The 14574-nt window shown below is 56.4% G+C and overlaps 1 protein-coding gene across 1 annotated transcript; it reads left to right on the top strand.

Annotated features, from left to right (window-relative positions):
• Nucleotides 1-2576: 2576 nt before the first annotated feature.
• On the top strand, nt 2577-13944 carry ARF5 (ADP ribosylation factor 5). The gene is made up of 6 exons (XM_045027374.1): nt 2577-2769; nt 5771-5851; nt 7782-7891; nt 8762-8833; nt 12364-12489; nt 13295-13944. Exons 1-6 carry the CDS (start codon nt 2703-2705, stop codon nt 13379-13381), a joined length of 543 nt encoding a protein of 180 aa, XP_044883309.1. The 5' UTR covers nt 2577-2702; the 3' UTR covers nt 13382-13944.
• The last annotated feature ends 630 nt before the right edge of the window (nt 13945-14574 follow it).

Genomic DNA, 14574 nt, shown 5'->3' with positions numbered 1-14574 from the left:
CCTGCGCGAATCCCCGAGGCTCCCTTTCAACAGTTGACGCACATGCGCCTGTTGGTCCCCTTCGACTGTAAGCGCGCGAGCGCACGCTCCGGTCTTTCCGCCGCTGACTCTTACTGCGCATGTGCTGATTGCAATAAACTCTTACTCCGCCGCTCGCAGATGCGCATGCGCCCTCCTGGGGCAGGGCGGGGCCTATGAGTTTGGGGGCGGGGCCTCTTGGTTTGCAGCTGCAGCGCTGTGTCTGGAGACCCAGGAGTGGGGTGAATGTCCCCCTAGCGAGTCTCCTGGCTAGGGTGGCCAGATGTCCCGGTTTTATAGGGAGGACAGTCCCGATTTTTGGGTCTTTTTGTTATATAGGCTCCTATTACCCCCCCACCCCGTCCCGATATTTCAGACTTGCTGTCTGGTCACCCTACTCTGGCAGTGGGCACAAGAGAGGCCCCGAGCAGAGATCCCTAGAGGGGGAGCTGAATTTGCTGCAGACCCTGAGTACCAAATCCGGAGGGGGTCCCGAGAGGCGGAGGTGCTCAGGCGGTGGCATGCAGAAGTGTTTTAAAGCCCAAGGGAACGTGACTCCTTCCTTTCTAGGGACTGTCCTTGCGGGGTGGGGGGGGGGGCTGTCTCACTGTAGAATAAACCCCCTTCTCAGGCGGAAGGCTTGTTCCTTCCAGCTCATCAGAGGAACCTTAGTCTGCCTCTTGCTCATTAGCAGGATCTCGATTCTGAGGCAGGATACCCAGAACTGTTACGGATAGCTTAATATGGCTCCATTCTAGAATTCAATAGCCCGGTATTAGTCGTGTAGTTGTAGTCATGTGTCATTCCCAGGATATCAGAGACTAGGTGGGTGAGGTAATGTCTGACCTGCTGGTGGAAAAGACAAGCTTTCGAGCTTACCCAGAGCTCTTCTTCAGGTCCAGCAGAAGTTGGTACAATAGAAGCTACTCCCTCACCCACTTCGCCTCTCTTGGGTGGATTAAAGCACTCACCTTATGGAGGTTGGACTTGGTCCCCATCACTGGAGCCACTTGTGATCGGAAGCTTAGCTTTCATTTTAAAAAACTTTGACGTGCAAAATGCAGGCCAGGCGCACCAGCTGTCCAGGCCGCCCAGAGGTGGGGGCAAGTGGGGCAATTTGCCCCAGGCCCCGCAGGGGCCCCACGATCCCTGGCCCGGCAGCGGTCCGGGTCTTTGGCGGCGGGGGGCCCTTCAGTCGCTCCGGGTCTTCAGCAGCATTTCGGCGGCGGGGGGCCCTTCAGTGCTGCCAAAGACGTGGAGCGACTGAAGGCCCCCCCGCCACCAAAATGCCATTGAAGACCCGGACTGCTGCTGGATGAGTACAAGCGCCACAGCTCCCCTGCTTTGCCCAAGGCCCCCTGAATCCTCTGGGCGGCCCTGTAGCTGTCTGGTAGACACCCTGAAACAATAGTTCCAAAAGGTGTGGACTATCCCATTCAGCTTAACTTCAAAAGCTGGTGCCACTTCCAAGGGACAGGACTACATGGCAGGGCCATGGCCCAGGGTGGGAGGACCATGAGCGGCATGCCTGGAGCTGCAGGAAGCCGAAATTTCGGGGGTGGGTGGGTGTTAGGACTCTCTCGGGAAGTGGGGTCTGACGGGATTTAAGGCTATAGAGATGTGGCTCTTTCAGGAGGCAGGCCAGCTCCTTGGGGGTGGTTAGCACTTTGAGAGGCGGGGCTTGTGTTGGTAGGGGGCGGGGCTATTGTTACAGGGCAGGGCTTATTCTTCCGAGGATTGGGCTGTTACTTGCTGGGGTTGGGGAACCCCGAGGAGGTGGGGCTAGTGCTGCAGGGACGTGGCGCTCTCAGGAGGCGTGACTAATGGTGCCCAATCAGGGCTCCTGCTCCCAGGGGCAGGGCTAGTCTCTTCTAGGAGGTGGGGCTAAGGCTGACGGCAGCAGAGCTCTTTTGGGAGACGTGATTGGCTAACAGTGTTGGGCCATGGCTCGTGCTCCCAGGGGTGCGGCTAGCGTTGAAGGGGGCGGGGCTGTTGCCGGGCCTGGGGCTGTTTCAGGAGGTGGGGCTAAGGCTGCTGGGGGCGGAGCTGTTTCAGAAGGCAGGCAGGGGCGGAGCTAAATCTGTCAGGAGGTGGGACTAAGGTAGGCAGGGGCAGAGCTCCCTCTGGATGTGGGGCTAAGTCTGCCAGGAGGCGGAGTTAAGGTGGTGGGAGTGGGGCTCTGTTGGAAGGTGGGGCTAAGTTGGGCGGGGCTCTGCCAGGAGGCGGAGCTAAGGCGGGAGCATGGATCTGTCAGGAGGCGGGGCTAAGGGGGCGGGGCTCTGTCCAGAGGCGGGGCTAAGGTGGGCGGGGGCGGGGCTCTGTCCGGAGGCGGGGCTAAGGTGGGCGGGGGCGGGGTTCTGTCCAGAGGCGGGGCTAAGGTGGGCGGGGGCGGGGCTCTGTCCGGAGGCGGGGCTAAGCGGACGGGGGCGGGGCTCTGTCCGGAGGCGGGGCTAAGGTGGGCGGGGCTCTGTCCGGAGGCGGGGCTAAGCGGACGGGGGCGGGGCTCTGTCCGGAGGCGGGGCTAAGGTGGGCGGGGCTCTGTACGGAGGCGGGGCTAAGCGGCGGGGCGGGGCTAAGGCTGCCAGCAGGCGGGGCTGCGGCTGGTTCCGGCCAGGCCTGCTCGCAGCGGCGGTATCGGCAGCCTCGGGGCTCGTAGCGCGGCCTCCCCCCCCCCTCCCGCCGCCATGGGCCTCACGGTCTCCGCCATCTTCTCTCGGATCTTCGGCAAGAAGCAGATGCGGATTCTCATGGGTGAGGCCGGGCCGGGGGGGCGACGCTGGGGCCCCCGAGTCCCCTCCCCGCTGGGCGGCTGCTGCCCGCGGGCGGCTCTGCCGAGCCCCCGGGGGAGGGGTCGGGCTGCAGGGCCCTAGGGCTGGGGGTGGGTCGGCCCTCCCCAGGGCCGGAGGGGTCGGGCTGCAGGGCCCCGGAGGGTGGGTAGGGTCCCCCCTGGGAGGTTAGAGGGGTCGGGCTGCAGGTCCGTGGGGGTGGGTAGGGTCCCCCCTGGAGAAAAAGGAGTCTGGCTGTAGGGCCCCGGAGGGTGGGTGGGGGGTGGGTAAAGTCTCTCCCCACCCCACAGCAGAGGGGTCGGGCTGCAGGGCCTTGGGGGGTGGGTAGGGCCCCCCCTGAAGGAGTAGGGTTGGGTTGGGTTGCAGGGCTGGCAGGGGAAGTGGTGTTAACCCACCCCCATGGCCAATCCCTCTGGGGTAGCTGGGCCCGGTAACATCCCCTCCTGCCATGGGCAGTGTGGTTGGCAGCCTGCCCGCTGCTCCCAGAGCGGTGTAGGGGGAGCCCCGCCCTTGCCCAGCGCCAGGTGCCTGCCCCTGCGCTGCCAGCGCTAGCCCTTATCCCTGAGAATCGGGGACGGCATCCCTGCTGGAGAATTGCCCTGCCTTTGTCCGGTGGAGCTGAGCAGCCCTGCCAGGCATGGGCATCTGCCCTCCCTGCATCGCTGGGGTGACGGTTATCGCTGTCTCTTGCCCTCTTCCAGGAGGAGCACAGACTCGTCCTCCCTAGACCTTGAGACCTATAGGGCTGAGGGATCCTGTATCCTTCCCCCTTATGGGGCATTGATCTCTGCTGCAGGCTTTATAGAGAGAGTCCATCCAGCAGAGCAGCCCTCACGGAAGGGGAACCCCCCCTCATGGGCTGGGCGATGGGGACCTCTGGGCATAGGCTCCTTGCACATTCCTTGGCTAGAAGGGCCTCTGCAGGTGGCAACAGGATTCAAGGTTGTAATTTCTGGGTCTGCTCCGTGAGCCCTTGGTGACAGAAGGGCCAGACTCATGTCCTTGAGTCTATCCGGTCTGGCTGAGCCCACAGCCATGAGAGAAGGCTCTGGAGAGTATTCAGCTGTCCTCGGTGCGGGGCTTGAACCACGTAACTGTCAGTCCCCGAAACGGGGTGTTTACTCTGAAATGTGATTCTGATTGGGCCCTAGAGCATATATTTATCCTTGTGGCGGCTGGACACCTCCAGCTAACGGACTCTTCTGGTGTGGCTGGGCACGCCTGTCTTGTCGAGAGATGCTGGAATTCAGAGATGGGATATGAACCACTCAGCTGGGGTCAGCGGGACTGTGTTTCCCAGGCTCTGTCTAGTGCATTTTAAACGTTGTTGGAAGGGAAGTGCCACCAGACAAAGGCTGTGCGTGTGAAAGATGCTGACAGTCTTCGGGTCAGCTCTTCTGGGTTTGAGTTTGCCGAGGCACTTCTGGCTGGTCACTGTGCGGTGCATAATGCAAACAGATGGCTGTGAACCCTGTCAGCAGAAAGCAAGGGGTTTACAGAGACTATCCAAGCAGGAGCTTGACCTGAGCTGGGATCTCTCAGCCCAGGTGCAGTGCAAATAAGTAACAATAATGGAGGATTTTTTGGGGGGTTCCTGCAAGATATAGTAGTGCTTCAGCTCAGTGGCAGGGCCCTAACCACTTTTAATGTGCAGAAGGTCCTAGCTTTTTGACACGCATGCTGACCAGAGTTCTCCAGCTGCATGAAAGGTGTGGCCCAGGCAGTGTCTGTGCAAGCTCCTTTCTACCTCCTCGTGCCCTGTTTCTGACTTCGAGGGGTGTTCAGTCTCCATGAGCCAGTCGAGGGCCAGCAAGGCAGGGCCTCTTGTGCTGGTAGTTCTGCGAGGTGGACAAGCTGGGCTGAGACCCCAGCTCACTACTTATAGGAGTCCCAGAAGAGCCGTTGGATGGTAATGGCTCTTGGCCAATACTGACATGAGCCGGATCAGAACAGCGCCTTGGGAGTGTGAGTCTCCTTAGCCTATTACTCTTACTCTGGGCCATCCTGCTCCCCGGGTAATGCCCTTCTGAACCACCCTCCTTGTAAAGTTTGGGACTACGATGTCGGTCAGGTCAAGCAGAAGAGAAAAGGGCAGCAGAATTCTCTAGGCTTGCAGAATTCCCCATAGATTCCTATTGTCTCTGTAGGATGCAGCTGTTCTATTGACAAACACCTTGTCTTTCCTGAGGGGGGAACTCTAAACTGTGTGGGTGTTCACATGTTCTGCCCTGCACCGGGCTCTGCCTCTGAACTGGAAATGACCCTTCTAGATAGGGCTCTAGAGACATCTGCTCTTCTGTGATGGGGATTACAGAGCTGGCCTACGCTAGCAATTCCTGCCCTGGGCATCATGTCAAGGACAGACTGAAGTGACTCCTCCACAACTGATACCAGCGGCCTAGGACTGAGCAGAGTGGTGACGGAGGGAGTGGAACATTTAGGAATCTCGCCTGATTCTCCCCTCCTGGTGCTCATAACTGATCTTCACAGAGAGCTTTGTGGAGGGGACAGTTGCTGTTAGATCTCTGCCCCCCAGCGTGTGGATTTGCTTGGTGGTCTCTGGGATAACTTCAGGCTTGGAAAGCCGCAGAATGCCGCAGGGGCGGTGGGTTTCGTTCTGGGCAGACCTCTTGCTTGCTTCTCTTGAATGAATGAGGTGTTGCTGTTTTGGGGGTGAGCTGCACACAAGGGGCCGTGGGTGGGTTTGTAGACTGTAAATTTGGTAGCCCTTTGTAAAGCTGTCTTGCTAGGATGGCTCTGTCTGAGCCTCTGGGAGCATGTACTTGGCTCTTGGAGCTGTTAGAATTGTCTGCAGCATCTCCTAGAAAGAGGGGGTGCTGTATACTGGGGCGGTCAGACTCAGGAGGGAAACAGGTTATGGGGGCTTTAGGCAGGAGCCATGTGTTTATCTGCACCCCGGTGCTGGCAAGTGACACTGGCCTCTCCCCTCTCTCTCCCCATTTCAGTCGGCTTGGACGCTGCTGGTAAAACCACCATCCTGTACAAGCTAAAGCTGGGCGAGATCGTCACCACCATCCCCACCATCGGTAAGTGGTGAAAAGCCGCGCCCCGGCTCTGGTTTGCCTCCAAGGCTGGGAGAGGGGTAATCTGCTGCGGTTCGCAAGCTGTGTACAGTGACTCCGATCTCTCAGGCTGAGTCGCCAGTGGGGTTGTGCTTCCCTGCAGCTCCCTTGCTGGTTAGCTGGGGGCCATCTCTGAGCGGGGGCTGTATCGTGGCGCTGGAATTAGAACGGTTTTTGAAGTCAGCAGGGATGTGTCAGGATGGCTCCTGTCGCATTGCTGAGCTGTGCCTTGCTGGGCACTGGCTTGACTGGAGGAGGTGCCCACGTCTCGTGGGGCTAGACTTCCCAACAGGCCAACGGGCGAGACCCAAGCCCAGGTCCTTGCACAGTCCTGGCCTGAAGAGCTAACAATCCAATCGCCTGATAAAATGGAGCCATCCCGGTGTCTCTAATGCTGGGGAGGTCGGTCCTGCACACTGGCTGGGCTGGGCAGCAGTACGAGTTCAGACCACATGCAAGGGCAGTCATTGTCCGTATGTTCCTAACCGCCCATGCTCTGGTGTCTCAGCCCTGCTCGCTTCGGACACAGCATACGAGGAGCTGGTCTGACGGGTAGCGTGACTGCAGCAGAAGAAAGAGGCTTCCTGTCGGTTCGTCTCTGTGGTGTTTATCTTAAATGTTTTATGTGACGCTAGTGTTGAAAGTGATGGACTTGCCTGGGCAAGGCACAGCAGAGGCAGATGCTGTGGAAACGCCCCCACACAACGCTGTCAGTAGACCTCATTTCTCTGCTGTTAGTGTCCTGGGCTCCTTGCCAAGTTCTACCGATTCTCCACTGCCCGCAGCCCCCTACTGTCCCAGCCCTGGGCTTCCCATCCACAGCTCTTCTGATACCCCCCAGTCCCAAGCGGCCACCCCCCGGTATTCCGTTCCCTGTCACCCCACCCCCATGTTTCTGTCACTGATGCTTGTAAGTCTGAGAGCTGCCAGGTCTGCAGTGGCTGCAGAGGTGCCAGTGGTGGCATGTGCACAGGTTCACCTTAGAAGAGCAGATGACTGGGTTGCTGGGACGGATCGTTGGGTCACATGGTCTGATTGTAAACATCATCTGACCTTAATTTGGTCTTCACAGTGAGTCCAGCAGAGCTTGTATTTCTCAGCTGTGCAGAGCTCTACTGACTGTGGTAAATGTCTTTCTCGGTGCATTTTTAGAATGGGGGTGCTTGTGGGTTGCTTATTTCTGATCATGAGAAATGTGGTCAGCAGACAAGGCTATAGATGAAAGCTGAACAGCAGTTACCTTAGTGCAATTCTAGCCTGAGATGTAGCTGTGTAAATATGTCTCCATCTGATGGTTCTTGACATCTGCTCACCATGTGTATGCAGAGTTGTCTACCTGCTTGAGAGACAAAGTAGATAGATGTGACTTGTGCACCACTGGACAGAACCACTTAGTGAGTTCTAGGGTTGCTAAGTCAGAGTTTGTCGCACAGAATCCTCTGCTAGCAGTAAAGGAACACCAGCCTGGGTGAGTTTACTGGTAGTGGCTGGAAGCAGCTTGCTGAGGGAGCAGACTGTGAACATGGACCTGTGCTGTCCCTTTCTTAGTCCCATTGCAGAGCAGAATGACATGGTGGATGGATCTGCTGTCTGGGGTGGGATCATCCATTACCCCTTCCCCAGAAGTGCTGGTGGGAGGAGAAGGATGCTGCACTCCATCTTCATCTTACTTAACACACCCCTGTGACGCTCGTCACCCCATGAATCCTCCCTCCCCCGACTCAAAAATCCCCTGAGATCTTGTGGCGTCTCTGCCGGCAGTGGCTGGTGTTTCCTGTAGTGCGCGGCTGTGGTCTGCCAGTTTTCAGGCTGCCATGGTGATTAACCATCTTCAGCAGAGACTCGCTTGGGTCTTAAACCCTGTCTCCTCTCTCTCCTCCTGTCACCCTCGCAGGATTCAATGTTGAGACAGTGGAATACAAGAACATCTGCTTCACCGTCTGGGATGTAGGTGGCCAGGACAAAATCCGACCCCTGTGGAGACACTACTTCCAGAACACACAGGTGGGAGGAGCTGCAGAGGCACCGGGAAAGAGCCCTCTGGACATGATGATTGTACAGGGATCCACTGAGACCTCCCCTCACCTGCCTGCCTCAGGATAGGAATAGGAGATCGCAACTGCTTCCATGGCAAAGAACTGGGGATGAGACGTGGACCTAGTCCCATGGATGCTGCTCCTGCCCTGCTCATAGGAGCTAGATCGCTTTGGCCTTCCCAGCATTTCTGGGTGACCCTCTGACCCCTCTCCCTTCTAGCGGGGGAAGGGCAGTAGCAGTGTCACATTGGTAAAGAGATGGATAAAGAGGCTAGGGCTTGATTGGGCATTGGTAGTGGCAGGTTGTCCTCTTCCTGAGATGATTTAACCAGGGAGTATGGCTGGAAGGCAGCTCCTGGCTCCCCCCACGCAGCAGCCTGCGTTGGGCTTATGGGAGTTGTCTGCACCTTCGCTGCACCAAGCTGGTGCAGTGACCCTGCCTCTGAGTCAGGCTCTTTCAGAATGAGGCAGGGAAGGCGCCTCTGCTCTGAGCCATGAGTAACTTCCTTTGTTCAGCGCAGCAAGGTGCTGAACGTGGGGCGTCTGAAAACTACCCCAGGGCATTTCCCACCCCTGGCCTCTGCGCAGCAGAAGCGGCAAGAAGAGATGTGGGGTTTTCCATTGAATGAAGATGCATGCAAGCCCTTGTTGCTGATCTATAGAATAGCTTTGGAGAAGATACGTGGTTGGGGGTATGGTGGGAAGCGGTTGCCACATTGGCAGTGATCTCAGTTGCCGTTCCATAGTGTTCCTCTGGGTTTGTGTAGTGTGCCCCTCGCTGTGGCATTGGTGCCTGCGCTGCGTGAACTGTCTCATGTCTGTCTGCTTTCTTCTACAGGGCCTCATATTTGTTGTGGACAGCAATGACCGAGAGAGAGTGCAGGAGTCTGCAGATGAGCTGCAGAAGATGGTGAGTGGTGGGGGTGGTTTGGAGAGAGACTGCATCTTATCTCCGTAGGGTGACTTGGGCTGGGGGAGACTGGTGGGAAGGGGGAGAATAGTTAGGTGGGCTCTTTCTGGTGTGAAAGCCTAGGAGCTGACAGGGCTAGTAGGACATGGATCTAGGGTGGCCGAGGCTCTGCTAGAGCCCGTTGCAGAATTCCTATCTCAAGGTAAGTTGGCGTGTGTGGAGCAGGAGCTCAAAACCAGCGGAGCCTGCTTCCCAAATTTGCTTATCCCTAAGACTAGGCATCTAGATGCTATTGCAATGGACTCTCATGCATGCGGAGGTCACTTATACAGTCCTCAAAATCCCTTGTGTTTGGAGTAAATGTAACACTACTGCTTCTTCCATAGTCATGCCTGCTGTCTACTGACTCACTGGGGGGATGGGGATGGGGGGTGACTGATATTCTGACTCTTCGGGTGCTGAGACATGAAGTCAATAGGAACTTAGTACTCAGCATCTCTTACTGTGTTAACCTACAGGGTGAAATGCACTAACAGCTAGTTCCAGAAATCAAAATTGCATACACTATCCATGCCATCCCTTTAGACTAAACCAGTGTCTGCCAGAAATGTTCCATACAACCATAGGTGGGACACATTAAACTCACTTACTAAAACAAACCAAAATTAACCAGAGCCAAGTATAGAAAGTGTCTTTGTGTTGGCCCCAGTCTAGCTTTCTCTCTGGATGCAGAGAAGGCCTTTGAGTGGGTGGAATGGACATATTTAGTGGAACCCATGGAATGCAAGGATACGGGATGGCTCCTAGAAATGCTGTCTCTCACCAATGGCTGTCAAAACCAACCTGCAAGTAAGTGGAGGCCTGGGACTGTTTCCTCAGCGTATGTTGAACATCAGTGTTACAGGGAAGCTTTTTCATGTAGATCCAATAGACACATTTACCATGTGGCCATTTTACCAATGTGCTAAAAAGGACAGCTCATCTACCCCTAAACTGTACAACCATTACCACTTTCTCACGTGCGGAGGGCTTGATAATTAGTGTCCCATTCCAGCTATAAAATGCCAGTCCTCTCCTGCGTTTTCAGGGGGATACAATTCATTTTTCTGGTAGAAAGTATGTATTTCAACCAGTAATCTCTGTTCTGGGCCAGTGGGTCATATGCCCACTGTTCTGGGGCAGCGGGTCCTATGCCCACTGTGACCCCCCTATCAAAATACAAAAAGCAGCTAGATGACCTGCTTCTTCAAATACCACTCCTCTACAGCAGTATCCCATTCCTGTTTTTGCTGCCTGTCTCACTCCCTCATCTACTGTTGTAGACAAGTTTGGATTATAAGCCCCACAAGACAGAGATCTATTCCGTACAGTGCCATGTGCACCCATGATGAAATACACATGCGGTGCTCACTTTGAAAATCTGATCACAAGTGTCACAAGCACTTGGCTGCTGGTGTGCACCAAAATGCTGAGCTTTCCTGGAAGTCTCGCCTATTGGTAATAACCAAAAACTGGCTCGAGTGGAGCATTAAGGCTGAGAATCCAGGTCAGGCAACTCCAAAACTGAAGATTTCTACTGAGAAGTCAATGGGGCGCCAATGGTGCCCTGGTGTGTATCCCATGGATAGACTCCCAGAGCGTTCCTGGTAACAAGGCTGTCAGGAATGGACAGTACATCCTAGGTAACATCGCAGGAGAAACCTTGACTCTTGAGTGCTTGGTCTCTCTGTTAATGCTAATTTTTGGATGTGATTTTCTCCAAGCACTGCTCCCTGTCTGTGGAGCTGCAGCCTTAGCTGGGTGCCTACTGCCCTGAGCCAGTCTTGGGAGAGCTCGGGCTTCAAGCACCCCCCACCCTAAAACCACAGACCCCCTACTCTTCCATCCTCAGTGAGGATGAGAAAACAAACTGAGCCTGAAAAGCTGCCCAGTGTTCGCTGTTGTGAACTGGGTGCTGGTGGCTCCTCTGGCCTGCATAGGGCAGCAGGAGATCACGCCCACAACTCAAGCAGCTGAACCAGCTTTTCTTCAACTGAGAAAAAGAAATTCCCTTTGGGCCGAGCCTGATTGTAGGCAAATCCCAGGCCCAAAGCCTGGGAGTTGGGGCCTCTTGGCAGCTGCAGAGGCAGGACGAGAGTGGGAGCTCCACCAGAACCTTCAGGCTCTTTGGCCAGCAAACACCGCAGTGAACTCCCCCTGTCCCACCCCAGCAGAGCAGGGCTTTGGTGCTCAGCTCATGCTGACCCAGTCCTTGCTGCATGTCTCTGTTCATCCGGCAGGTGGCAGCAGCACTACCTCCACTCAAGCCTTACGACAAGGGGCTGGGGAAAAGTGGGTGCCTGGAGGAGAGGAGTCTCGGTCCCAGCCCTGATGAGCTCACAGGCTGAGACCTGCAGCAAAGGAAAGGGGGAAGGAAGGTGTAGGGGTGCCTGAGCGCAGCGTTGTGCCATATGCAGCTGGTTGGTTCTGACTTGCCTGACTGTGGTCTCCAAAAAGGAGTATGTGCAGCTAGAGCACCGCCTGGCGACCCGAGGGAGGAAAGGGAGCTGTTCCAGGTGTAGCATATAGCATGGAAATAGGTCTGAGGACACACCGCCTGAGGGAGTGGGCTGCTCGGTTAGTACCTGAACTTAAAGAAAATCCATTCAATTAGAAAAATCCTTCTCTTGAATCCGCGAGAACCTTGCACTGGTACAGAGCAAAGCCCCGACCGTGTGTATCTGTTGCGGAGCAGGCCCGCACGACACTAGCCACAGTGGGGGCTGCCCATGGTGCAGAATACAGGAGTATTTGCCTTATGGCTACATGGCATGTGTTTGCACCCAGTGGCCCTGGGGGCCAGACTGTCAGAGGGAGAAGGCCGAGAGCCGGGTGTGAGCCGAGGAGGCTGGAGAGGGGAAGAAGGAACACGCTCGAGTGGAGCTGGAGAAAGGGGGGTTCCGTTTTGGCCATAGCTACCCTGGGGGATGGTGGGTGTGACGTGAGGATGAGACGTTGGATAAGCTGGGAGGGATGGAGAGGTAACGACTGAAATGCAGGGAAGCTGAGGAAGAACGGACCCTGAGGGATGTGGGGGGCCCAGCAGAGGGCTCAGGAGGAGGTGGCCGAAGAAGCTTTAAGTTGAAGCCTTCAGCCCCTCACGGTAGAGCTGTAACGCGCAAATGGTCTTGACTGTCTGTGAGATCAGGGCCCCACTGCGCTGTGTGCTGCACAGACACTCTGCCCATGGAGCTCACAGGGCCAATACACAAGACAGGTGAAAATGGGGGGAGGGAGGCAGGGTTTACCCCCATTTTAGCGGCTGGGGAACTGAAGCACTGAGAGGAGTGTCTTGCCCCAGGTCACCCATGGCGTCTATGGGAGAGGTGGGAATTGAACCAGATTTCCTGAGTCCCGGCTCAGTGCCCTATCACTGAGCCGTCCTCTCGTCACTGGTCCCTAGGAGACTGCGGTAGACTAGAGCGGGCCAGCTGGTTTCACAGGCCTCCCTGCTCGGCCGTGGCTTAGCTGCTTTTCCTGCTCCGTTCCAGCTGCAGGAGGATGAGCTGCGGGATGCAGTCTTGCTGGTGTTTGCTAACAAGCAGGACATGCCCAATGCCATGGCAGTGAGCGAGCTGACCGACAAGCTGGGCCTGCAGACGCTCCGCAGCAGAACCGTAAGTGTACCCAGGGTCCCGCGGTTACCAGGAGAGGCTGTCCTGAGATTGCGGGAGGGACTGTAGCCTGACTGCCTCTCTGCCCATCTCAGCGGCTCTCCTTGGCACAGTCTCGTGGGCTGTGACGCTGAAGCAGAGCTGGGGGGCCTGGAGTGGGTCACGCTGGCTGCTGCAGGATTGAGAGGTGACTTGGCAGAGTGGTGTGCATGGAGCTTGCACTCTGCCTGGCCCTAGCTGGCACCGTCCATCTAATTTAATAATTGGAGATATACCAATCTCCTAGAACTGGAAGGGACCTTGAAAGGTCATTGAGTCCAGCCCCCTGCCTTCACTAGCAGGACCAAGTGCTGATTTTTGCCCCAGATCCCTAAATGGCCCCCTCAAGGATTGAGCTCACAACCCTGGGTTTAGCAGGCCAATGCTCAAACCACTGAGCTATCCCTCCCCCCCCCCCCTTTCTCTGATCAGCACCAAACTCTGTCTTGCTTCCCTTTCCGACCCCCCAGTGGGTTCTCCAGCAATTGTCTCCTATAGGGCTGAAGAGAACTGGAGAGCTTGCTTGCTGACAATGATACATGGCATGTTACAAACTGGCCTATCCATCCTCATTTCCCAGGTGCAGTAGGGCGAGATCATGATCCCCATTTTACAGAGGGCAAAACTGAGGCACTCAGGTCACACCGCAAGCTGAAATAGGATTAGGGTTTGGTGGTGCTTGGCTCCCGGCCCACTAAATGTTACCTCTCGGCATTAGCAGCTCTGTCTTGCCTGTTGCCTGATTTCCTTCCCTTCCCTTGTTTTTCAGTGGTACGTGCAGGCAACGTGTGCAACTCAGGGCACTGGCCTCTATGACGGACTGGACTGGCTATCGCACGAGCTCTCCAAGCGCTAGGTGGGTGGCCAGCTGGCCCACAGACCAGACGAGTGTCGTGCCCACCTGGGATCTCCGTGACGGGTTTAGTTTAGTTTTTGGGTTGTTTTTTCCTCCCCACTGTGACCTCGTCTTAAATGATCTGTGTGTGTATCTGGTAGAACTTGAACCTTGAGGACTCTTCAGGCAGCTCCACTAGCTGTGCTCCTGCCTTCCGCTGCCCGGACGGCACTTTCATGCTAACCATCCTACCCAACTGCATGTGTTCTTGTTAAGTGGAGCCTGTGCCGTGTCCCAGCGGGGCCTGTTGGAAGAAAGGGAGGGAAGTGGGGGCGGGGTGTGTCTAAGCACTGAGCGGGTGGCGGTGTTCCAGTTACCTCCATTGGCAGCTGGTGAGGAAAGCCGTAGGTAACTGCTTCGGCCGTCACAACACTGCAGAACAGAACCGTTTCTCCTTTTTATCCTTCCACGAACTTTATAATTGTTTCTCTTGGGGAGGGTGGGGGGCAGGGCTGGGCTGGGACTCTGACTGTGTAATGTGCTATTGTATATCGAGTAATAAAACTCCACCAGTTTGTATCCTACGCCCTACCTCTTTCTCGCCAGCAGATGGTCCCGGCTTTTGTGTGTGAGGGTCGGGGTAACTAAGGAGGTTAACATGGGGAGCTGCAGGGCCACCCTGTGGGGTGGGAAGCCAGAGGATGAAACGTAGAGAGACTCCTGCCCAAAAGCCCCTCTCAGGCCCTGGAGTGGCAAGGCAGAGTCCCCAGCATGCCGTGTGCCTGGCACCGGTTTGAAAAGGAGGGGGCTGGGTGCGCTCTGAAGGCAGGTGCCAGAAGGATTCTGGCCTGTGGGTGCTCGGCAAAGCACGGTTTATTGCTGATTGTAGCTCCCAGTGTCTCAGGTCATCACCTGAGTGACCTGCCCAGGTGTGGCACCAACAACCTACAGGATGAGACTGGGTGTCAGCAGCCAGCTGCGCCAGATGTGGAAACGGCTGGTGGGATCCAGCTACGTGTCCGAGTGGGAGCTTAACGCAGCGACCTGTTGGCATCTGCTTGGCCGACGGGCTCAGCGGAGCTCTGCGAGACCCTCCCCTTCTCTCCAAGTAGTGATGTGCTGCCCGCGCCGGTGCTGGGGGAGAGCGGTGCACATGCTGCTTCCCCCCTGCCCCTCCCCTAGCCGCAGCTAGTGAAGCGCTCCCTGAAAACTGG

Source organism: Mauremys mutica, chromosome 1, assembly GCF_020497125.1.
Source record: "Mauremys mutica isolate MM-2020 ecotype Southern chromosome 1, ASM2049712v1, whole genome shotgun sequence".
Lineage (NCBI taxonomy): Eukaryota > Metazoa > Chordata > Testudines > Geoemydidae > Mauremys > Mauremys mutica.
The sequence above is the reverse complement of the archived record's forward strand: the minus strand, read 5'-3'. Positions and strand labels throughout refer to the sequence as shown.

Bases quoted from the DNA above. Each gene is read 5' to 3' on its own strand.
- ARF5 (XM_045027374.1), top strand. From the start codon at position 2,703: ATGGGCCTCACGGTCTCCGCCATCTTCTCTCGGATCTTCGGCAAGAAG. The intron at 8,834-12,363 runs GTGAGTGGTGGG...GCTCCGTTCCAG, and splicing joins CAGATGAGCTGCAGAAGATG to CTGCAGGAGGATGAGCTGCG. The intron at 12,490-13,294 runs GTAAGTGTACCC...CTTGTTTTTCAG, and splicing joins AGACGCTCCGCAGCAGAACC to TGGTACGTGCAGGCAACGTG.